This window comes from Malaclemys terrapin, chromosome 10 (genome assembly GCF_027887155.1).
Source record: "Malaclemys terrapin pileata isolate rMalTer1 chromosome 10, rMalTer1.hap1, whole genome shotgun sequence".
Taxonomy (NCBI): domain Eukaryota; kingdom Metazoa; phylum Chordata; order Testudines; family Emydidae; genus Malaclemys; species Malaclemys terrapin.
The window spans coordinates 62,323,010-62,349,337 of NC_071514.1; the positions used below are offsets into that span (position 1 = coordinate 62,323,010).

Below are 26,328 nucleotides of genomic sequence, written 5' to 3' on the forward strand. Positions count from 1 at the left end.
ACACTCCTGTCTCTCTTCTGAGCAGCCACTCTCAGGCCTGCGTACCTGGAGTCATCTCCTGCTCTTTCACTCTGCAGAAACTCCTAGGCATCTCTACCTGCAGTTTTTCCACATACTCACAGGCCCCAACCCCTCCCTCTGGCCAAGGATCTCCTGCAGGAACCTCTTGCACTCTGCAGCCTCTGCGACAGCTTCCTCTCCCCATTTGCCCTCTCTTCATAGTGATCGGCTGTCCTCTATCAGGCCCCATTGGGAGGGTGTTAATGAGGAACAGGTGGGCTGGACCAGTTTCCTCCTAAAAGTGCCAGTCCACACCATGACAACTACAGAATCATTACAATTGGTAGACATGTGGAGAATGGGCACCTCCAATGGCCCTTTGCTTGTCTTCTCCAAAACAGAGGGGGTCAAACTCTGTCAGCTACAGTCTCTTAGGAGTCTCCTTCTTGCATGCAGTTTGGGCTGGCTGCTCTGAAAGAATCCCTTTAGCTACTCAGCATGTGTTTCAGCACATCCCACTTAGCTAGTTCAGTCGGTTTGACTGAGTAGCTAAAACAATGTAAGCTGTATCTTTTGCTAAGTGCCCAAGCAGTATATTACACCCGATTGCATAAACAAGGCTAATATGATTTCATAAATGTTTTGGTTGTTCTTAAATCCTGCAGATCTGTAAACTTCCCAGATTTGCTTTAGCAGAAATGTACAAACTCTAATAATTATTAGAATTACAGTGGTGGCCAGAGGCCTCAACAGCAATCAGGGCTGCATTGTGCAAGGTGCTGTATAAACACACTAGAACAGTCCTCCTCTCAAAACCCCTCTTTGCTAAACAGACAAGAGACACAAAGGAAGGATTATCCCCATTGCACAGAGGGGAAACTGAGGCAGAAAGGGACTAAGTGACTTCTCCAAGGTCACACAGGCAGCCAGTCCTAAAGCCAGGAATAGAATTCACATGTCAAGTTCCAGTCCAGTAAACTGCATAAAATGTCACTAGATTAAAGTAAACAGAACACCAGCCAAGGGACCACCTCTGGTTTGCTGCCAGAGCCAAAAAAATAGTGCTGTGACATTGAGCAGGCAGGCGCCTCCGAGTGATGTCTACAGGTTTAACGTAGCACAGGCATCTTGCTGCATTCGATTCCTCCCAGGCTAGCAGAGCTGCCCATTCAGTTGCCTGCAGGCAGTTAGTGGGTGCCCAGTGAAGTCATAATGAGCACTTAGCATTTGTTCAGCAAATTGAACGTGTAAGTAAATGTCAACATCTCTTGGAGGCAGGCAGGCAGGCAGGCAGAATTAGCCACATGTTACTAATTGGGAAACTGGCAATGGTGAGTTAATCTATCCATGAGTGGGCAGGTATTAGGAATGTAGATGGGCCAAGAAGCTTAGTTCAGAACAAGAACTTCATGGTTTTGATTCTGGCTCAGTTCTAGCAGATACCCTGATTTGGGAAGTGCTAGAAGGTCTCTCAACCATTTAAAGTTCCTTTTGAATTAAGTACCTGCCTACAATTCACTTCTGGTATAGAATCAGACTCCAGGCTGAGATCTATGTGCTAGAGAGGCAGTGTGGGTAGTGCACTGGACTGGGACTCAGGAGAGCTGGGGTCTAGTCTTGGCTCTGCCACTGATCTGCTGTGTGAGCTCAGGCAAGACACGTCCCCATCTGTGCCTCAGTTTACCCATCTGTAAAATGGGGATAGTAACATTGACCTCCTTTGTAAAGCACTTTGAGATCTACTGATGCAAAAGTGTTATGTAAGAGCTGGGGGTTATTACAGACTGGGGGCGGAGAGAGGAACTAGCTCCCTGAAGGACCTGACACAGAGTAACTTTCCTCCCTCTACTCTTCTGCACATCTCTCTGCCTCAGAAATACTTGGGGAACATAAGAACGGCCATACTGAGTCAGACCAAAGGTCCATCTAGCCCAGTATCCTGTCTTCCAACAGTGGCCAATGCCAGGGCCCCAGAGGGAATGAAGAGAACAGGTAATCATCAGGTGACCCATCCCCTTTTGTCTATTCCCAGCTTCTGGCAAACAGAGGCTAGGGACATCATCCCTGCCCATCCTGGCTAATAGCCATTAATGGAGCTATCCTCCATGAACTTATCTAGTTCTTTTTTGAACCCTGTTATAGACTTGGCCTTTACAACATCCTCTGGCAAAGAGTTCCACGGGTTGACTGTGTATTGTTTGAAGAAATACTTCCTTTTGTTTGTTTTAAACCTGCTGCCTATTAATTTCATTTGGTGACCCCCAGTTCTTTTGTTTCGACCCCTAAACACAAAGGCTAGAGGTCACTAAATGAAATTAATAGGCAGCAGGTTTATTAAAAATATTCCAACCTGATTTTCATTCCCTGTTGAAGCTTCCACTACCATACATAAACACTCGAGAACCACCAGCTGCTCTCCCCCTCAGCTAGCTGGCTTTCATGAACACTCTCAGAGAATTATAGGAAGGTGTAATTCTGAAAGTAATTTTTCTGTAATTTTTAAATTGTTTCTAAATGTGTTTTTAACTGTAAGTGCCAACTCCTTACTCAAACACTTTTCCCCACATCTGACTACTAATGATTTTACATCGGAATGTGCTGAAAACATTTGCCCAAGAGGCTTGCAGGCAAGGCAATGAAAACGTCCCCTACAACTTGTGCTCTTTCCACCCCATAAGCTAAAATGGAAGGTTGCAACGATTTCAAGCCACCAGGGGCTCTTTATCCTGATATGAGAAAACATAGCAAGGGGATGTGGCAGTAAGGGGTCTATATGGGAAGGGCAAAGATCAATTGATGCCCTGTGTCAGTGCTCCCCAGACTGGGAAGGGCAGGTTTTATCACCAACCAGCTCAAGAGGTGGGCTAATAAAGCCCTAGCCCTTTGAGAAACAAAGAACCTCCCAAAGAGATGTGTAGCAAACCTCAGCCAAACCTACACTATCAGGGTTATTCATTCCAGCAACACTTCCGAAGGTTAATCCTTTCAAAGCAGCACATGGCTTACATGCACCACCTCCTGGCTTCCTACTAGTTCTTATACAGAAATACATGGCTCACCTCTGCGAATTCCAAGAAATGAAACAAAGTAACAGCAATTGCTCCTACCAGCTGCCCCATTTTCAGGCCCACAGAGTCCTGTAGTGTTTGCCTTCTCATCGTACTGTTCCTTTTCTTTCCCCTGTCCCCCTGCATCTGATTGATCAGCCAGAGTATAGGGAAGGCAGCCAGACCTTTGATCCCCTACAGCTATTTCTACTCTCTCCTGAATTTGTCTACAGTGAACACAGACAGCTGTGGTTCTTCTAAGGGAAAGGGAGTTAGTTAACTATTTCCCTGCCAGTCCACCTGCCAGTCTGAACACCCCATCATACAGGTGTTTAGTTTCTCATTACATATACAGTTTCTCACTTGCTCTGGTAAGGCTTTAGATAGGCATGTGGGAAAGCCAAGGTCAGTTCCAGGTTCTTGGTCCCCAGATCAGCATCAAAACCATCTGAGGTGTCCTCATCCTGTCCTTCAGCAGACAGGGATGATGATCCAGTAGCAAGCCGGGGTTCAGGAGTCATGGGTTCAATTCCCCGCTCTGCCACAGACTTTCTGTGTGATCTTGGGCTAGTCACCTGGTATTGCTGGCCCAGAACCTCAAAGGTAATTAGGCAGCTATTTCCATCCATTTCAATGGGAGTTAGGCACATAAATACCTTTGAGGGTTTAGACCTCTGGGCCTAGTTCCCCATCTGTAAAATGGGCACAATAAGGGTGTTGTAAAGATAACTACATTAAAGATTGTGAGGTGCTCAGGTACTGTGAGTAGGACAAGGGGTATAACATTAATGACATGACGACCCTGTCCCTTGAACCCTAAGGCCCCATCCACCTGTCATCATAAGACCCCACCCCCTGGGTTTAGTTCCAGGGCCAAGATAGACACATGACTGGAAGCCAGGGGTGGTATGAGACTCCTCTGAGAACTCCTCCCATCACCCTCTATCAGTTAGAGCCGGTTTCAGCCCCACAGGACTGCCCCAAGAGGGGATTTGACCAAACAGGGCAAGTGCTAGGGAGGAATGACCTGCCCATGAGAGGGGCGTGTGACCCCTCTAAGAACTCTCCTCACAGCCCTTTACCAATCAGCAAAGGTTTCACCCCCTTAGGCCATCCCAGAAGGGAAACATGTACCAATCAGAAAAGGTGTAGTACAAGGGTCTAGGCCGGAACCCTACGATCTCTGGAGCTCGACAGCTGGCCAGCCAGCAGCACTGCCCCAGAAGTCCTAAGAGTCCATCTCATTTCAAGAACATGTTTTTCAGAAATCATGGAAACATGGACTCATTCACCACCACCATGAGAACTTTGGGGTGTGCGTGGGTGTGTGTGTGTCATGCTGGCACTTGCCCTGTTTGGTCAAATCCCCTCCAGGGGCAGTCCTATGGGGCTGAAACTTCCTCCCACCACCCTCTACCAATCGGAGTTGTTCTCAGATGGGTCACCCCGCCCTGGAACTTCCTGTTTGGCTGAATCCGCTCTTGGGATCCACTCTTGGGGCTGAAACCCACTCCTATTGGTAGAGATCAGTGAGGGGCGTTCTTAGAGGGGTCACATGACACCGCTTGCATCCAATCATGTGTCCATCTCTGCCCTGGAAGTAATACCCCAGAGGGGTGAGTCTTATGGTAACAGGTGGGCGGGCCCTTAAGGGTCAAGAGACAACATCATCATGTGATTGACATTGTACCCCTTGTATTACTATGTGGTGATGGGCCTACAGTCGAAGGATGGCAGTCTCTTTTTGTGTCCCTCCAATAGCTCTGTCACCTCAGAAACAGTCCGTTATTTGATGTTCTTTCTCCAAGTTCTAGCATAGTCTCTCTTTTGGGTCCCAGGGTACTACTGCCTTTAACTTTCACATCCAAGTTTAAGGAAGGGTTCCTCAGGGAGTAAATACACCTGATGAATGACTGGCAAAGGCAGAAGGGTCCTGGATCTGTTATTGTCCTAAAATGCTAAATGAGTTCTTCCAGACATGTCCACTGGGCAGAAACCATGATAACTGCTTCCTACCGGAAAGATGTCAACCAGGTAAGGACAGCCAGCCAACATCATGGCAATATTTCCTTGCTGTCTGTGTGTTTTAAAGGTCACTGTTAAGATGTTGATCAAATCTACCACAATATTTTCCTGCCTAAAATAGGAGGTTGACAATGCAACAAGTGGCTCTCAGCATTTTACTGACATCTAGTGGCAAGTATCCACATCTCCTTTCTGCAGAAATTAAAAAAATAAATAAAATAAAGCAGCTTTCTCCTGGCAACTTTTAAAACTTAAAACAGTCAGTGATCTATGTTACAGGGACTAGGGAAGAAATGAACATCTCATACTTAAGTCAACATTACCTGCCTTCACAATGCACATCCGTTTGGATAAAGAGCCTGGCTAAACACCCTAAAATGTTAACAACGTGTGACATAAGGAGGAGTCTCCAGCTGGAAGCTGGAGAGTGGATAAGGATACTGGGGAGAGGAACGGAACAAAGATGCACCTTTAGGAAGTGGTGTAGTTCCCAGAGGAATGGAATAAGGTTGCGACACATAGGACTTTGGACAATAGACAGATCTTTTATTCCCTGGCTGCAGTCACAGATCATGAGTCAAAGTTAGAATAATTCATGTCTAGTAAGATTAGGAAGGACTTTCCAAGAGAGAGACTTTCACATACCCCATAGTGGCTTTCCACACGAGTGGGCCCCTACATAACCCACTGCAGCCCGCAGACACTGTTCTCTCATAACTTTATCCCCAGCACAGTTCTGCCGGTGCAACCCATCCTTCTGCAGCTGCTCAATCCCATAGAATTTGGAGGCAGAAGTATCTACTCTGGGGACTGCAGTGGACCCAGCATACGTATCTTGTAGTGCTACGCATAGATCTCTTCTGCTCCAGCCTAGATCATTTCAAATCTATGATTTTCCAGGTGGCCCCAAAGGATTTTTTCATTTCCAGACCAACCCTATGAGGTACTGAAGTTGTGATACCTGTGGGCCCTCCGAAACACCTAGGCAGCCCTATACTAACGGCTTGTACTTTCAAAGCTACTATCGACCAGAAGATGTCAAGTTGCTCTGTATAGCTGCATTACACAAGCCTCACAACAACCCTCTGATGTAAAGGACTCTCACGTCTCCATTTTGCCAAAGGATAAAGTAAAAACGATGATACATAATATTTGGCCCTTATAGCATCTTGCAGCCAAGGATCTTGGTTACAAACATTGTTAGCCTTGCTCCACATCTGTTGTACGAGGAAGGAAACAGGCAGAGAACTAGTGAGGGGCTTATCCAAGATCATAACGCAAACCAGTAGCAAAACTGGGGCTATGTATACACTAAATTGATACAAGTTACGCTGGCATAATGCCACCACAGCTATTATATCACTGGTACATGTGCACATTTGGTTGCTGGCATCAGCAATTTGCATACGCACCAGGAGTACTTGTATCGATGCAAAGTGCAGCACACCATGGGTAGGTATCCCAGCATGCCATACACCACTCTCTGGGGCAATCTCTTTTGGAGGATTTTTGCAATGTGTATGGAGTAGAAATGAGTCATGCTGGGAACTCTGGGAGGTAGGGGTCAATTTCCCATCATGTAACTTTCTCCACCCTATAACGCCACCCGTAGCCCATAATTTTTGCCCATTTAAACCCTCCCCTACCACACAACACTTGTCAGTGTCAGCCATCTCTGACCGAAGCATGGAATCCACGCAGCTCTGCACTATTGTCATGAAAGTCGCAGAGGATGAGCAATCCTCTGGTATTTGCATAGCCTCAGGAAGTACCACAACACTGGGCACATCATTTCTTTCAGGACAGACTGCTAAGGGACACAGTGAAAACCAATTCAAAGCTGTTGGGGGCATTCATGGAACAGCTCCAGGCGGTGGAGTGCTACCTTTGGGCCTGAGAAGCAAGCCCTGACTGGTGGGATTGCATCATAAAGCAGGTTTGGGACGACGATCAGCGGTTGCGCAACTTCGATGTGAAAAGCAACATTTCTGGATCTGTGTGCTCAGTCCAGCCCTTCAGCACATGGACACCAGAATGAGAGCTGCATTGACAGCTCAGAAGCGAGTGGCAATTGCACTGTGGAAGCTTGCAATGCTGAATTGTTATTGTTCAGTGGGGAATCATTTTGCATTTGGAAAATCCCATGGGGGCTGTTGTCATGCAAGTGGGTAGGGCAATTAATCGTACCCAGCTACACAGAACTGTGACTCTAGGCAACACGCAGGACATCGTGGATGGATTTGCAGCTATGGAGTCCCCAAACTGCAGTGAGGCGATAGCATGCACCCCAGCCCACTTTGCCACAGATTACATCCACAGAAAGGGCTACATTTCGATGCTGATGCAAGCACTGGTCAGAGGTGCATGATGCTCAGATCTTTTAACACAGGCCTGTTCAGGAAGGTTCAAGCTGAGACATTCCCCCGCAAGTGGCAGATTGCCATTGGTGGCACTGAAATGCCACTAGCAATGCTAGGAGGACCAGCCTACCTCTTGCTGCCCTGGTTCACGAAGCCATACACTGGCCAGCTTTACAGTGCCAAGAAAAAATTCAGCTACTAGCTCCGAAGGTACAGAATGACAGTTGAATGTGCTTTTGGTACATTGAAGGGATGGTGGTGGCATTTACTCACGAGATCAGATCTCAGGGAGAAAAATATCCCAGTGGTTATAGCTCCTTGTTGGGGCCTGCATAATATTTCTGAGGCAAAGGGGGAAAAGTTGCTGCTGGGGTGTAGTGCGAAGAGGGAGCGGCTGTCTGCTGACTTTGAACAGCCAGACACCACAGCCACTAGAAGAGCTCAACATGAAGCTATGCAGCAGAGGGAGGCCTCAAAAGAGCACTTTAACAGGCAGTCATGGTAAAGCGCTGTGCTAAACAGCATGGTACCTGGCCCTGAAGTTGTGTGCTGCGCTTGGTGTACATTTGTGACTATCCCAGTGTCTTTCAATGAACCTGTGAATTATGCAGTGCTTACCGTACATTTATAGTTCCATGTTTTGCACTCAATCTACGAGTTCGGTGGTCTTGTTCAATTCCCGTGCACTTTAGATAGTGCTCAGCATTCATTCATGTCTGTGTCATGAAGTAATAAAGATGAATTTATTTAAAAAAAATTGTCGTGTAACAAAAAAGTGCAAAGAAAGTGCAGTAAAAATAAAACAGTGAAAAACAAAACAGAATATAAACTCAGAATGCTAGAAAAGTGTGTCCATTTCAGTCACACACACACTATGCATGGCTATCGCAGCTCATGTGGAATGTTAGGAGGGAGGGGTGCAGGGGACTGCAGAACTGTGGTTCTCCATTAACAGCAAAGGGAGGCACACATGTGACTGCTGGACCTGTAGGTCAACGAGAGCCTGTAGCATTTATGTTTGGAGCCTGGGAAGCCCCATTATGTCCTGGCGCATCTCCCAATCTTTTATCTGCTGGGAAACCTGGATCTCTCTCCTATTCACTCTTCCCTTCTCCAGCTGGTCTGCTATATTCACCTTCCAGCCCCTCCATTCAAGGTCCGCTGCAGCACTGGCTTGCAGGATCTCATTGAGCATGTCCTCCCTAATCCACTTCTTTCTCCTCCACCTCCTGAGGGTAGGTGTTCCCTAGATGTGAAGCTGGCACCCCTCACGGCCACAATGGCAGCTGTAGATAAAAAACAGACAGATGTATCATTGAATTTATAGTGGAAAGCAAAAGATAAATTTCAATACTCCCTTCCCTTATTCCCGTAAGAGTTTTAAGTAAGACATGCTTATTGACACTTCAGCTTCTTCAGCCTGTGCACACCACCAGTGTCCAGCTGACCCCTAATTCCATGGGCATGAGTACAGGGCAAGGGCACCGAATACTGGCACTACTTTCCAAAGGCCCTGGTGATTTTAGCTGATATCTCACTTCTGAGGGTAACAAAGGCACAGAGAGCACTGCTGCTGCCCTGGCTCAGGAGCCACTATGCCATTTACTGCAGTGGTGTCTGCCAAAGTCATAGGGGAGTGGGGTGGGAAAGTGTCCTACTGCAGACACAGGAATTAGGGCAGCCAGCTGTAGAAACCTTAGGAAGAGGATTGCAGAGTACTTCCATGAAAGTTTCATTGAGATCTCTCAAGAGGATACAAGGGATATCCCTGAGCACATAAGCAAATTGCTTCACATGGCTCTCTGCTAACTCTATAGGGGAAAGAAAAGCAGATACCTATCTCTAAGTTAGTTGTACCTCTACCTCTTCTCGTCCGAGTAAAACAATGAAAAGCAAATACCTGTCCTGCTAACTTGGGGTTGGTCCGGGAGCCATCTTCACATTTATGGGTGGGCGCATGCACAAACTTATCCAAGGTTCCTTCTCCTGGATCAGGCTTGTCTGTACTCAGCTGGCGGGATTGGCTAGACTGTGGTTCACAGCACAGCAGGACTCCTCCACCGCATGGCCTTCCTCCTCCTCCTCATTGTTCATAGCAAGGGTCTCTGTCTTAGGGTCCCAGTCACTAGTCAAGGCATCCATGGCGGTCTGTGGGATGCTGCTGGTGACTCCACCAGGTATGGCATTCAGTTTTGTGTAAAAGTGGCAGGTCTGCAGCTTAGCATCAGATCAACTGTTGAACTCCCTAGCCTTGTGGTATGCCTGCCACAATTCCGTCACTTTCATTGGGCACTGCTGCTCATCCCTGTCGCACCCCTTCACCTGTATCCCCTGTGAAGTCTTTGTAGTTGTCCACAGTTCAATGACTAATCTGTAGCTGTACCTGCACAGTCTCTTCTCCCCACAGGCTCAGGAGGTCCAATACCCCGTCTAATCCAGGAAGGACCACATCTGGCCAGCGTGGCTGGTGGGGCAGTTGCACATTACAATGCTCGCCAAGCTAGGCAATTAGCAAAAGGAATTTCAAAAATATTCCCTTAAATTCTTCCATTTCATGTAGCCGAAATTCATTGCTCAGACAGCACTGACAGTATTGGAGCCTCTCATTTCTGAAGTTTGCCCATTATTACCAATACTTTAAAATAAGACCATCAATTGTCACGAAAATACCCCAGTTTAAATGGAATGGAGATTACACTTGCAGCATAAGCTTCAGTATTTATCTAATCACTATTATTTTGAGGAAGAAAAGGGCGAAAGATTCAAACAATGGTGCTATGATTTCTTCTCTCTTCTAAACTACTCCAGACCCAGAAATTTCAGGTGGGTAACAAAGTAAATTCCAATTCTGAAGAGACTTTAAAAAAGTGGCTTCCTAAGGACTCCCTATTTTGTCTGTCAGTTACACCATGTGAAGGCTGTGCCATTGACAGCTAAGAAGATATTTATCTCTAACCAGCAACCTGGCAAGCTCAACCTGAAAATTGAGCAGAGTTCTGTTCTTCTCATGCCCAGTCACTAGTAAATGAAGATCCCTTGGGCCAAATTATTTATTTTGATTTTTACAAACAATGATAAAGCATGTCCAGCCAGTGCTATGGCCGCTGTGGACAATCTTTGAGAAATACACTAATTATGTCCTCCATACCCTCTATGGCACTGTCCCCAAACAAGCTGTGCCTTCAGTAGTACCTGTGGAAGCCAACCAAAGACTAATAGGTTAGCACAGATTTTATTGAGGACATGTTTCCCTATAGGATATATTTCATCTAATTAATAAATGTACATTCACACTCACATCTGCACAGTGCTCTTAGTCTTTCAGCTGGCTAGATTGTTATAATTGAAGGTGCAATCTTGAGAAAATAACAGTGCATGGAGGTTTAATTCTACTGCTTTGGGGAACATGCTACAAGTAATATAGGGAAGTTCCATCACTGAAGTTCCTGACAGCTTGTAATTTTTTTGATGACTTAGAGCTGATCTATTGTACAAGTTGCATCAGATTAACTAATGGTGTGTTTTAAAACTGTTTCAGTAAAATGGGTGTAGGTTTGTGCATACACGTAAGAACGTAAGAACAGCAATACTGGATTAGACCAAAGGTCCATCTAGCCCAGTATCCTGTCTTCCGACAGTGGCCAATACCAGGTGCCCCCGAGAGAATGAACAGAACAAGTAATCATCAAGTGATCCATTCCATCGCTCATTCCCAGCTTCTGACAAACAGAGGCTAGCGACACCATCCCTGCCTATCCTGGCTAATAGCCATTGAGGGACCTATCTTCCGTGAATTTATCTAGTTCTTTTTTGAACTGTTATAGGTTTGATTTGTTTAGCTTACTACTTAAAAAGCCCCAAATACTCTATTTTTACACCAAAAGAAGATTGTCTATATACAAACTTGCGCTAGTTTAACTAAAATCTTTAAAAATGTACCGTCAGTTAAACCAGTGCCAATTTGTAGGTATATAAGGCTTATTTATATTATAGTAGTATATATACTAGGGACCCAAACTAAGATCAGGTGCTGTACAAACTGAGTAAAACAATCCTGTATCCCCAAGACCTTACACTGTTTAAGACAGAACTCTATTCTTCTGCCGCAAGGTAGAGGAAAAGCTAAGTTTCTATCATTTTTAGCATAGTAGAAATTACTTCAGAGGAAGCACCATGAGATTCTAGTTCATCTGTCATTGTGAAGGCCTTTGAGTTTAGAGATCCTAGATCTAAAGGTGAAAGGGGATCTTCAAGACCAGATTAGCTAAGTCAAAAGCATGAGACATTCTATTAAAGTTCCTGAATTATGATTTATGGGACCACTCTGGCAATACGAGCAGGCAGGAATCCGATGGACCTTCCTCAGGACTTCAAGGAATGAGAGGAAATGTGACAAAAAGGCATGATTAGTTAGCCCCTTGTGCTATAGACCTTAGCTGCTTGAACAGATTTTTTTTTGGCATGATCAACATCGAAGGTAGTGGTAGTGTTAAAGCACCTGGAAACAAAATAACCACTCTGCCTGGGTGAACTATCTTCATACCCAAGATTTCTCTCTGCTTATGCAGATAAACTATAATCAAATACTGAAAAAAGTCTGTTCTTATTAGAACTAAATTATTATTGTGATTTGAGAGCTAAAGGATCCCTGAGCAGTTCAGGCTAGTTATGCACCCCTCTTACCCTCATCCTGTATCGTCTGTCATGATCCAAGTCAATATTCTACCATGTCAGGGAAGTGTCATGATAAACTTCTCTCTCCTTCCCCCTTTCATTTGTAGAATTAATGGGAGGTATTTTGACTGATTTTAAGGTATTTTAAGTTCTTCAGAGCAAGATTGTTTGCTTCGAACTTCTTGAGCTGCTGAGCATGACATCAGGGAATGCAAATGAACACAAGCTCATTTAACTAGGTGGATGCCGGGACAGTTCTATGTAAATAGAACTTAAGGACTCTTACCACATCTAACTTGTGCCAAAGCACAGGATTTAGGAGATGGGCAAAAGCGTGGTAGGGCAATTTCCAAGTGATAGATGACTTGAACACCAGGCACCGAATCCTCGTGGAAGATCTGAAATGGTTCCTCTTACAGGTGAGAGCAGCTCTCTCTCTCTCCCAACTTATAATATGGAAATAATCATGCTGAAGACGGCAATAGCAACCAGGGATGGAGAGGGCCTGAGGGGGACCATGAAGCAAAGCTTTGATTTGAGGAGAGCTATATCCAAATACATTTGATAGGTGGAGGGACTCTCCCATTCCACTTTCCTGCAAACTGCTGAGTGCAAACACTTTTCTATGGAAGGTGCCAGCTGACAACCCGAAATTCAGCTGTGCTTGAAGAGCTCTGAGACCTTAGAGATTGGGGATGTTGTGGGTGAGAAGTTTCTGTCCACAGCAGTATGTTGCCTACACCTTACTAGAGACTGGAAGAGACTAGGTTGCTACAGGACATTAAGGGTATGCTTACACTGCAGCTGGGAGAAGCCTCCCAGCCTGGGCAGACAGACATGTTATCTCAGCTTGTGCTAGCGTGCTAAAATACCTGTGTGGATGTTGTGAAACTGGCAGAGGCTCAGGCTAGTCACCCAAGCTCAAGTCCACCCAGCCCCCTGGGTCTGAGCTCTCTCCATCAGTGGTGCAACATTCACACAGCTATTTTTAGCATGCTAGCTTGAGCCTCTCTAGAACAACTCTCTACCCAGGCTGGGAAGCTCCCTTCCAGCTGCAGTGTAGACATACCAGGAGGGCTTAATTACTAATTAATTAGATAGCCCCATAGCCACTAGAGCCTGTGGCTCAGACTCTATCCCAGCTGCTAGAGAAAGATCTAGACTGGATTGGAAAAGGGATTCAGAAAGCCAATTTGTGGCTATGGGAAGAAGAGTGGAGTACCAAATTTTCTAAGAGTCCTGGGAAGAGATGGAATGACTATGTGCGCATGGAATATATTTTTCAGGGTCCCTGCTCATCCTCTGGAAAAGAAGATCTACAGAGAAAAAAACGTGGGTTGAAGTGAAAGCTCCCAAGATCACCTTGAAAGCACAAGCAATCCTCCTTGCTACAGGACTGCACAGCAAATTTTTGTGAATAGATATGCATCAGCTTGTATATAAGACAAAAAAGCGAGTTGCAGGAGAAATAAAATTAACTGCTTTTTCTTCCTCCTTAATTTCTGGGCCACTCATCTTTTCAGTCATAATTGCTTTGGAAGAATAAGGTGAGTTTCTAGCATCAATAGAAGTTCTCATAACACCCAAGACTTGTGTCCATCTTCCTGTGACTAGGGGGAAGGAAATAGGAAACTGCAGAGGCGTTTTAGGTAATGATACCCAGTCTAAAAAGCTTGACTTAAGCCAACCACATCTTATGACCCTCTTTAGGTGCATCTCTGCTAGAAAGTGATCAATTTCCAGCAGTTGCATTTGTGCTAGCAATGGAATAACTGTTAATGCAGACAGGGCTTTTACGTCATGCAAGAATGCTCAGAGCAGCTGGTAAAAATGCTTAAGCCCTGTCTACACCAGTGCTTGTGATATTGATAGAATGTAGGTACAGCATTTTCTATTGCAGACAAAGCCTTTAAAAATGCAGCATATTTACATTTGGAATGCCCAGATGTTATGTCATTGTTAGAATACTCTTATGGGTTAAGGACTGTTTTTCCCATCTCCCCGTCCATTGGAAGAATGATCTAGGTGGAACAGGGCAGTACCCAGACCTTCAAATTTTGCCCCTAGGAAATAAAATACCAAGAGTCTATTTTTAGAAATGGATGTGTCTGATTGAAAGAAGTGCACCTACTCCTCTGCAGAGATGAGTGAGAGGGAGGTGTATAGCTATCCAGCCTCAGAAGATCCAGTGTACAGAGAGTTTGGCCCCGAGGGAAATAGTCACCATAGTGGTGTTTATATCACCATGGAACTGCAGGATGGATGATAGTTCTTCCCTTCCTCTTGTTTCTAAGGTATAATTTTGCCTGAAAATCACCTTAAATCCTGAACTGAAAAATTTGCTTTGTGGAAGAAAAACACAGACCCATCCTTTGCTTAAGAGGTAAGCTAGACTGAGGGTGCTTCTAAACAGCCCAATTTATTTACCTGTGACAGAGCAAGTGGCAGAGAAGCCCAGATGCCTGAATTGAAGTCATAGGTTGTACAGAAATACTTTCATGACGAGGTAACATTAAAAGGCACGTATTGGATATGACCTTGTGAACTCCTCAACAGGAATTGAAGTGTACTGAAAAACTTGCAGCAGTGAGCTCATTTTACTTCTGGGCTGAGAACAAAGCACGAGAAATTTCAGATCCAAAGGCAGTGGTGATGTTTTCTACCTTTTTGCGGAGCAAAAGTGTAGGCATGGAAAATAGGCAAGTGTTCACAACCTCAATTTAGATAAAACATTGAAAACGGCATTTAAAACATTTTTACTCGTATTCACTGAGCTGGCACTGCTTAATCTTTGTCTCTGTTGCATGGGTTCTTCAGAATTACATAGATCACACTCTCTATCAAGTAGCCATGTGTCTTCTAGAGCAGTGGTTCTCAAACTAGGGCCACTGCTTGTTCAGGGAAAGCCCCTGGCGGGCTGGGCCGGTTTGTTTACCTGCTGTGTCCACAGGTTCGGCCAATCGCAGCTCCCAGTGGCTGCAGTTTGCCGCTCCAGGCCAATGGGAGCTGCAGGAAGCAGCGCGGGCTGAGGGACATACTCTTATGGAACCAGCAGTCAAATGAATGGGAAATTAGGACATGCCAGCTGTTTTCAGCAACAAGCTTTGTGCAATATATTCTTTGTAAGTCACCTGGCAGGTCATACACATTTAGAGTGAGACACTCATTCTGTATTCATTTTGTGGCCCTCTTTGAAGTCTCACTCATGAAAAGGATTTTACAGTATGTTTAACTAAAACATTTAAAATATGATTCTTAATTGGTCTCCTTTACAAAATCCTGTTGTGAAACAAGAAACAGTTTTTGCTTTCAAAAGTTTATAGTTCAGTTTCAAAGCTACTCTCTTTCCTAATAGGAGGCTATGTACACTGGGGGAAAACCAAGAAGTTTCTCGCATCTGATTTTAGACTCATAACAGCCATTTTCCAGAGCTGGTTGGAACATTTGCAGCAAAGTGAAACTTGGCTGAAATACGATGATGCAAAGCAGAAACATTTCATGGAGAATTATCTGTTTAGACAAACTTTTTATTGGGAAGTTTTTTTGAGAAAGAGATTCACTCTATAGCCTGAGGGTTAGGGCACTGGGAAGTGCCAGATGAAAGTTCAAATCTCTTGCATCAGGGAAAGTAAGGATCGGGGACTCCTACATGCCAGGCCAGTGCTCTGACCTCCAGAATAGACATAAACACCCCTTCTTCCAAATCAAAGAGCTAGTTTTGACCCAGAAAATGAACACTGACAAGTCCATGTTTGAGAACGTTTGCAAGGTTTTGGTTTTGTTCCCATGTGGAATAAAAATGTATTTCAAATCCTCAAAAGCTGGTGTGAAAAGGAATTGTCTGTCCTCTGGCCACAACTACCTTTTTTATTATGAAGACCATTTTTGATAGAAAAACACTTCAAGAAATGCTTAGACTTTCCAAGGGATTGTGGTGCATTCTGAAAAATCCAAGTCTACAATCAAGATCAAGTTGTCATGACTTCTGAGCAGTTCAGTAGCTTTTGACTCAAAATCATTAAATTTCTAATAGAAAAGCAAATGAGTGGACACAGACACAGGTTCAGTGTTATCCTAGTTATTTTATTTACAATATGTACAGTTCCTACAGAATATGGTTTCTATTAGGATACTAGATAGCAAAAACACAGCACAGCTTAGATCTACATACGGACATCCACAGCCAGCACGAAACCCACAGGACACACTGACTGGTCTAAGCCTCAGGTCTGAAACACTTAAAGACTCTCTGAAACTACAGGTTCACAGCCCAGCAGCGTCAACTTAGAAGGGTGAAGGGCTGAGGTAGATACAATACACTGAGTTCCATGTAGTTTACTATGCATGTGTCAACACAAACCCTGCCTGATTTGTACCAGTAGGGGGCTTGCCTGGTGGGGCTGGCCAAAATCCTCCTCACCACTGTTAAGTGTGCTCGCTGCTTGCCACACTCAACCCCAGATGTGACGCTGTCAGTGGTGCTGTATGTATAGAGTTGATAAAGCACTTTGGGATCCTTTGGAATGAAAAGCACTATATAAATATCAGTAATATGTTTTTCTATATTTATAGCAGGAATTTAGGTTGCCCATTGTAATAACGTGATCCTGCGTAACAGTGCTTGACTTATCTTCTTGTTTTACCACTGTAATTTAATGCAGTCTGTGTCTATTACTCATCTGTGATCCAAAATACAAACTCAAAATTGAAATCATCCTTATTTTGAAGATTACATTGTGTAATTGTAAATTCTTAAAATGAATTAAACAAGGAGAATGCATCTAAGATAATACCCTACCTTCCTCTTCTCTTCATAGTGTTAGGTATTTCAAATATTCACACCTTCAACAATGTCTCTAAACCTTTCCCTCCTCAAAGAGCAAGTTACTTGTGCTCCAAATCTTCTCGGAAAACCTCAATGACAGAAAAATTTGGAAGGAACAAAATGCTTTACATATGTGGGGTCCTTTCAAAACTGATGCACTAGTGCTATCAATAAGCACATGACAGTGAAGAAAGTAAAACTACAGATCTGAAATTAAAAGGCACCCAAGAGCTTACTGATGCAAAAGTGAAATGGATGTTTTCTTCTTAAGTATAAAATGCAGTTATGATTACTAGAGATATCTTCTAAAACAGGTCATGGTCCATGTTACTACTTTGTGTGACTCTGAAGGCTCAATGATTTTCAAGAGCGAGGTGGATTCTATACTAGGCTATCCTAACATTTACATCCAAGAAATGTAGAGCGAGCCCATTACTTCTGGATGGCACAACTAAAGAACATCTAGAGTACAATCTGAGCACTCTGTAAGCACCAGTTACCCTGGATTGCAGCACAACCCTCACCAGTTAACACAAACATGAATCAAAGGAAATCTTTACTCACTCAAGGCATGCTACTTAAACCACTTTTATCCACCTGAAATGGATAAAACAGAGGACAAAACTAATATAAACGTGGGTTTACCTTGATTGGAAATAAACATAATTAAAAGCAACACAACATACAATTACAAAAACAAATCCCCCACTACAGGAATATTTAAAACCAGAAGCAGGAAATTAATTTAATTTTAAAACTGAAATAGAGAGGGGAACCCCTCTATAGATTTAATTAAAAAACAAATACTCCTGCTGTTTTTGACAACAACCATAATCAATCTCAGAAAAAATTATAAAGGCCATCACGTATATAACCCCTATTAAATGTTTATTGACAGGTCTAATGAAAGTAAGCTTCTAAGAATGTTTTTGATTATGAATACAAGGAACACATTACAGCAATAATCTATAAATCTATTGAGAGCTTACCTTTAGAGACTCCAGATTTTACTTTACACCATTTATAATATTAGATTTGAGAATCTGGACCACAAAAGTTTTGTACAAGGCAGGCAGAGTCAAGTCTACTACAAAGACTCTACTACAGCTTTACAAACAAACTAGTAAAATATTTTTTTCATTCATCTTATTTGTACATGGTTCCCTCCTGGAAAACCTTTTATTTCCTAAGCTCGAATGTGACTAGTTAGAGGCAAAACACCAACAAAAGAAACAGAATCAAAAAAATTCACAAAACAAAACAATCCCTCCCAGACCACTCCCAAACCCCAAAACCAACCAAACCCAGGGATATACATTGGCAATACTGGAAAAAAAAATACATCTCAGTAAAACCTTAATATAAATGAAAACTGTACTTCCAAGGAGAGTAGAAATCTTCTTCAACCTCCACGTCATCACTCATCGAAGTAAAATTTTATAGAAAATTTTATTCAACATACAACATTTTCCAGCAAAAAAGGCAATATACAGGAAGAGTTGTTGTACACTGCGGCTACAGAAACAAAATAAAGTACTGGAAAAGAATGTAAAATTATAAGTGTGAATTGCTGATTCTATTTGTACTGCACTCAAAACTAGACACTCAGCTGGCATTAGCTCCAAAAGAAAAGGAAGCAGTCTGGGGACTGAAATAAAACTACACACAATGAATATCAACATCAGTGAAATTCACTTGCAGACTCACCCAACAAAATTAACCTCCAAGTGTTAAATTGTACATGTTCATTAAATATACAATTTCAGTTTTTTTTTAATTTTTTTTTTCCGTTTTTTGTTTTTGTTTTTTTACAAAGTCAACAGCTTACTAAACACTAGTGAGCATGCCCTCTGTGCTGAAAGGCTATTTCTTGTGTTTTCCCCCCCATCTCTTCCCAAGTTAACTAAATTAATTATATTTATAATCCTTTCACCTGCTTTTGCCAACTCTGAGTGTCATTCTATTTGTCAAAAGGCAGCATAGTAATCCTCAATGGTATTTGTCAATATTTTTTAATTTAATAAAAATACCCAAATATCTTTTAGGACCCAGAGCATCCACTTGGCAAAATGGGATGCAAGGTAGCGACAGAACAACATAGGAACTAGTTTATTAAAAAAGGATCCTATGAAGCTGGAGGAGGCAAAAATCCCGAATAAGTGCCAACAATGTACACAATGAAGTAGAGATTGCTATTTATTGATGATGTGAGTTTTTTTGCATTTACAAATGCACAAAAATGTCATTTAAAGTATAACTGAAGGAAATAAATCTGATGTGAGTCTAAACATAAGACTTACTAGCTGCAGTGATGGGGAGTACCACACCAGGAAGGGCAGCCAGACAGCTTATGCCATCTATAAACGTACTACAGACAAATATTTTGCCAATGTCAACTGTTCTACTAAACTCTTCCCTCATTATGCTGACAATTGCCTTGCATTACGTTTACCATAAAATAACTCTCATTGGCATCCAAGCTTTATAAAAACACCTTCATTTTGCTCAAAAAGGGCAGTCAATAGATACAGAGAAGCCAAACTGAACAGCCTCAACAAAATAAAATTAACATCAGCAGCAAATCCTCTTGCTGAAGACTTCAGATATAGTGCACGTGTACCAAAGTTCTACTGTTGTTAAAAAGGTGCACACACACACTGATATTTGTCCCTTGCCTTGAACAAACTGGTTGGGTAAGTCAGTTATGGATTTTAATAGCTTTTTCAAGGTAAGTGTAGCGACTTCTCTTTGGGGCTTTATTGAAATGGTCAAGCCCTAGCCATGGCCTTGGATGAGACATGTTGCCTAGAAAAAGGAAAAAAAAAAAAACCAAATAAGCTTTTAAGACACAGTAGCAACCTTACATTTGCACAAAATGTTTGCATGCCCTTACATGGAACAACCTGAATCTTACAGTACTGAAGCACTCCAGAAGTCTGTAGAACATTTTCATAGCAACCACTGCATTTCCACTAATATCCTAAACTGTGTCCTTGGATCTACTGGATACATACACACTACTTAGCTGTTGCGACCATAATTTTACAGACAATATGCTAAAAGTGAAAAATTGCTGTACTTCTTGATGCCCAAAGACATGAGTCTGAATGCATCAGCTTTCATAGCTCTCTGAATAAAAGAAACGTTGGGCCTGTTTTGAAGAGGAAACTACCATCTAGGAATACTAAGTATTGGAAGCTGTATTTTATTATTACCATATTTTAGGTTATTCTTGCCATGTGATTTACTTGGGGCTTGTCTACACTACTGCTAACTTATATCACTCAGGGGTATGAAAAAGCCACCCGCCAAGTAACACAAGTTACATCGACTTAGAGCGGTGTCTATACCATGCTATGTAAGCAAGGAAATGCTCTCCTGTCGATGTAGTGCGGTAGTGAAGACAAGTCCTTAGACTTAATAGCATTAAAGTACACTCACCATCAATTAACTCTTCAGTTGGAATTTTTGAAGAAATTATGCAACTGAACCCCTGATTTTAGTCATCCAAAGAAGTTTACAAACATTTTGAAAGCATTAAAAATACAAGAATTTTGTCAACTGTCCAATTCAATATTTTGTGTTGCTAATGGTTAGTTTTCATTATGCACTGTAATATCTTTAAGAACACTGTCTATATATTTCTTTCAAATGGAAGAAAGTTCTCTGTAAGGTGTCCACAATGCATCAAATGTTCTTTGGAGTGAAATGAAGAAGACAGTAGCTTAAAAATCCTACAGCAACAAGGACCTGACACTGGATTCAAATCAGCCAACTGTGATGACTGAAGTGTGAAATACTTGACCTTTTTCTTCTAGGTGGTTTGTGTGCGTGCACTTCGGATACATTTTCTCCATTGAAAAAGTAAATTCTCTTTCATCTTGGCATAATGGACAGTGCATTATAAACACAGATGTCACCCATGCCTTTTAAAGAGATACCATTGCACACCATAACACTACTTAACACTGATTAATGACAGGAAATTAGTATTCTTTTTTAGGTCTTGTCTAGACTAGGATTTAAAGGTGTGGTGTTAGAATGCTAGCTAACATATTTTAAAAGCCTACTTAATCGCTGTGCCTTGTCTACACATGTTCAAAACTGGTCCAATTAAAGTCTAGGACACAGGTTTAATTTGATCTGTTCAGCGTGTGTAAAAGTCTACACATTGGCTACATCTTAGGCCAGGTCTACACTATAAACTTACATTGATTTAACTACATCACTCAGGGGTGTTAAAAATCCACAACCTTGAGTAACACAGGTACACCGATCTAACCCCAGTGTAGACAGCACGATGTCGATGGGAGGGCTTCTCACGTCATCACAGCTGCTACCTCTTGTGGAGGTGGATTAACTATGCTGACAGGAGAAGCACTCTCGTTGTGCAGTAGCATCTTCATTGAGAGAGAAGAGAGGGTCCATAAAAATGGGTAGCAAGGCCAGGGAACACATTCATTGATTCAACACAGCTTACACTGGAGCTTCAATTGTAAATTCAAAGCTACCCTTTCCTAGTGGGACCCCTAAGAGAAGGCTGTGGTACAAACACTGCTTGCTTTTCCCTGGGTAAAAAGCCCACAGAGTGTATTGGCTCTGCTTCTCTCTGTGCAAGCATGGTGAATGGAGCTCTAAGCATTAGTCACGTAAAGAACATGGTGAACAGGGTACACAGACAAGTACAGATTAGTTTCCATTTCAGCGAAGTATATCTATACAACATCCCTAGTTAACGCTCTGTTCTGGTTTGATTCCACCTTCACCGAACCCTTATTATGGTCTCTCTTTACAACAAGTAGATGAGAAGAATCTGAGTTCAACCACCTTCGGGGGAGTCTTAAAATTAGGAGGTTTATAAGAATGGAGCTTTATACTCGACAGCAATACTACATATGTACGTTACTGCAATAAAAATGAAGAAACCAAATATTTATACGAACTAGAGTAAGACGAGCAATACAGCAAAGCTTTTAGCTTACATGTAGCTTTCTTCTCTTGTACAATGTGGTTGTGTGTGCGCGCACGTGTGTGTTCAATAGTACTCAGCCACTTAGGTGCACACGCTTTATTTGACTCATGGGGGAATAATAAGTGGTTCTGTAAGTATGTGCGGGTATATATACATTAAGAATGCAAATATGTATTCTCCCATGCTAACACAACACAGTGTACATATACATTTAATATTTATATACAAATACATGAGTGAACTACATAAAGCATATTGTGGGTGGACACTAATGTACCTTTTTATTTCCTGACTCAGGGACAACAACTACATAAGTAACAAATGACAGAGTAACTGCTGCAATTTAAAACAACAGAGTTAAATTAACCAGCTACTCACCGGGTTGGGGCTCAAAATCTTTCAAGTTCACTTCATACTCATCTTCATTTAGGTATTGGTGTCGACCCATCATTACAATGGCAAACTTAAACTTCAAAAGGAACAAACTGTTAAGAGTCTGAATGGAAATAAAACTCTACAGTTTTTTCAGCTATCTATATTTGGTATATTAAGAAATAGTCTTAATCTGAAGTGGAACATATTCCAAACAAAGGAAGGGGAAACCCTATAAAGTATTATTTCCAACATTCCCACATGGCACCTTTTTCCTGCCCCTCATCCCATAATCTGATGAAAACTGAATAGTATTTGATCTAAACTGCGTCTCTTATGGTAAAACAGCTGCTCTATAATCCTTAAGTACATTGTATTAGAGCTTTTTTTATTTTGAACTCAGGATAAATAAATTGCAATATGAACTCTCCCCAACATGATGTTACCTTTTCAAATTCTTTTTCTTGGATGTCCAGCATTGTTTGAATCCGCTTCATCACCTCTCTGAAGTGTTCACCCTAATAATTTTTTAACAGTAGATATCAAAAAATATAATTTAAATCATCATTATAAAGAGAAATTGGATAGTGACTGTTGTGATTTTCCTGCCAAATCCTGCACTGCAGTACAATTACATAAATTATCCAGTTATTTCCAGAAACTATTACAGAAATTTCAGTACCACCTACTATGACAGGGGTGGGCAAACTACGGTCTGCGGGCCAGATCCGGCCTCTCAGGGCTTTGGATCCTGCCCGCGGCAGCGCTGGCACCATGTCCCTGTGGGCCTCCGGGGGGGGGGGGGGGGGGGGGGGGGGCAGATGGGTCCATGCATTGCCCTTGCTTTCAGGCACCGCCCCCTGCAGCTCCCATTGGCTGGGAACAGGGAACCGCAGCCAATGGGAGCTTTCGGGGAGGTACCTGGAGGCATGGCAAGGACAGTGCACGTCCCCCTCCCACAGGGGCTACAGCGCTTTCGGGAGCAGTGCGGGGCCGGGGACAGGGCAGGCAGGCAGGGCTGGCCCCAGTGCATGCCGCTGCCACCTCAGAGCCACTTGAGGTAAGCGGCGCTGGGCCGGAGCCCAAACCCCTCCTGCATCCCGCCTCCCAACTCCCTGCCCTGAGCCCCCTGCCTGCACCTCGCACCCCAACTCCCTGCTCTGAGCCCCCTCGTAAACCCCAACCCCCTGCCCTGAGCCCCCGCTGCATCCCGCACCTCCCCTGCACTCCAACCCCCAGCCCTGCACCCCCTGCCCTGAGCCCCCTCCTGCACTCCGCACCCCTCCTGCACCCCAATCCCCTGCCTTGAGCCCCCTCCTGCACCCCAACCCTCTTCCCTGAGACCCCCTCATACATCCCACACTGCTCCTCTGCCCCAATCCCTTGCCCTGAGCTCCTTCCTGTAAACCGCACCCCCTCCCGCACACCAACCCCCTGCCCTGCATACAATTTCCCCACTCAGAAGTGGCCCTCAGCCCAAAAAGTTTGCCCACCCCTGTACTATGACATGGTAGTAAGTGAAATCTACATTTTCAATTCACACGGGGTTATCAGTGACTTGTATGCAAATTGTTCCTAATTTATTCAAATCCTTGTTTAGATATGCTTGCCAACTTTTGACATTTGTGTAAATCAGGCTAAGGCCAAGATACAAGTGAGAAATATTGCAACCAGAAGAAAAATAGTGTTCTAAAAAAATGGAAATATCTTCTCTAGCACATTGTCATTTTAAATCCCTATAACCTGTGAATTTTTGCCCTCAGCTAGCATTATTTTTGAAATTAAGTACCTCTGCCTTGTGTTATTTTATAAATCCACAAAAGATGATGTATTGGAAAACACCAAAAAGAAAAGGATCAAAAGTCAGCCATTAGGAACAGGAAAAACCAAAACAAGTGGCCTCCCTTAAAAATAGTACTCAAGGTTTATTTGGCACTGGTTACAAATATGAATACACACAACTAGTCTCTCTGAATTCTGTGGCAATACACAGATTTATGGGTCAAAAAATCTTACAAAACTAGATAATCTTTGTATGAACTGGCATATGAGAACAACAAAAAAAAAGATGCTAACTTTGAAAACAATTGGGTTAGAATTTTGAATCTTGCAGGCATTCATTGTCCTTGAAGATAAAGTGTATGCTAAGTGTTAAAAACAAGCCATTTGAGGTAAGAGCTATAAAGTATACTGGAACAAGGTTTGTGGAAAGTTAAAAGTATTCATTTTTCATAGCCATCACTAAAAAAAAAAAAAAAAAAAAAAGCCTATTTTCTTCGTATTAACCAAAAAATTAACCTTTAGGCAAACACTAACCATGAGAAATTTCAAGCCACAAGGAATATTTTAATTACAATTGTGCCCCAACTGATATCAGGGTCTCATTATGTTTGGCACTATACACACACACAGGAAGACAGTCACCACCTCAAAGATACTGCAATCTAAACAGAGGCAAGGCAATATTATAAATATTGTATATTAAATTCAAATACACAATATTAAAATAACCACAGGCAAGAGAGGAAGTCTCTCTGTTTTTACAAATGGGGAACTGAGGCACAGAGATATTAAATGACCTGACCAGAGTCACACAGGGAGTCTATGGAAAAAGCAAGAACTGCTGAATGCCAGTTCATTGACTTAGTCACATTCCACTTGAATTTTCTTCCATAGTTCAGAACAGATGGAAAACAAATGTCAGTTTAGAATGGTTCTGAGAAGCATTTCTATAGAGGTGATGCTCTAATACATAAATTGACACCTATCACACATTTGTTCGTATAGGAAGTTAAAGAAATGTTACGTAAATACCACCACAGGGGAACAACAGAAACATGCTGTACCTGGTGTATCCTCAGCAAGAATGGAATTCCAAATGTCCCAAAAACCTCTTTGTGGAAATGTGCTACTGTGATTAGCATCTCATTTTCCTTATCTATATCTACCTGGTCCAGAGGGATTTCCTATATTAAGATATAAACACGGTGATCACGATAAGTTAAAGGTGCCACAATAAACATTAACATGAAATATCAGAAAGCATCACTGACTAATGGTCTTTACATAATTAACAAGTTGACCAACAACATACTTATGTTGTCCTTTCTTTTTACCAGTCCTTCTGAAAATAGCTTTTGTTTGACATGATATGGAAGTGGCCCTATTGCTAATGGACTTCTGTTATTTGCCATTTTTCTTTAACTGACAGCAGAAGCTGGGAGTCCTCAGGAGCACTGATTTGCTCATGAACTGCTAGTAAGTGGCTGCCAGGGTAATAACACAATGCTCTCTTTCCAGCTTCCTTGCAATACAAATTTGTATTGACAGCTTAATTTCATTTTCTACTTATGAGTTCTGATGTAAGCAAAGTTCTCAATGCTTAAATTATTTAAAGTAAAAAAAAAAAAAAAAAGTTTGCCGCACTGAATGCAAATCTTGAGAAAAGTCACACCCAACCTCTCTCATTTGACTTAAAAATCCAACCTTAATTAAGAAGGAAAGGAATAAAGTATGCAGGCACAAACAGACTCCTTTTCTTATTGGAAAATAGGGCCTAAGCATAAAAATATACAGTATGAGCCCCTGTGTCAATCTTGGAATTACTGCTGAGGAGGCAATTTCCTCACGGACAGTTCCTTGCAAAGCTTTCATTTCCTGTTAACATTTTATGCTCAAATGTTATTGTAAGAGTGGAACTGTTACAAGATCAAGAACTTCAAACTATTCTGAAGTGAAGGAGAAACTAGGTTTTACTATTTTTAGAGGGATTCTCTTAAAAAAAAAATCATGTTAGTCAATCATTCCAATGGTCACAATATTTGAACATCAGAATCTAAGGATGGATAATTACTATTTGGAGAATGTAGCCCTCTCAAAAACAAGTGCCTCATATTTCTTTAATGAACAAAAACAAAACAAACCATAAAACATTTACCTCTATTCGAAACGTTCGACTTGTTGCTGGTGATAAACACTCTAACAGCTCATCTTCCTGATGGACACCAATTATTTTATAGCTTACAATTTCTAGAAGCCTTAAAACCAAAATGA

The 26,328-nt window shown here is 42.4% G+C and overlaps 1 protein-coding gene across 1 annotated transcript in view; it reads right to left on the reverse strand.

Annotated features, from left to right (window-relative positions):
- Positions 1–17,802: 17,802 nt before the first annotated feature.
- Positions 17,803–26,328, reverse strand: part of USP7 (ubiquitin specific peptidase 7) — a 102,914-nt gene continuing 94,388 nt past the window's right edge. Inside the window, exons 27-31 of the mRNA XM_054041016.1 lie at positions 26,213–26,312; positions 25,122–25,241; positions 22,722–22,793; positions 22,282–22,372; positions 17,803–19,736 (exon numbers count right to left, since the gene is read on the reverse strand). Coding sequence (XP_053896991.1) covers positions 19,630–19,736; positions 22,282–22,372; positions 22,722–22,793; positions 25,122–25,241; positions 26,213–26,312 — 490 coding nt within the window. The 3' untranslated portion in view covers positions 17,803–19,629. The remainder of the gene's footprint in view (positions 19,737–22,281; positions 22,373–22,721; positions 22,794–25,121; positions 25,242–26,212; positions 26,313–26,328) is intronic.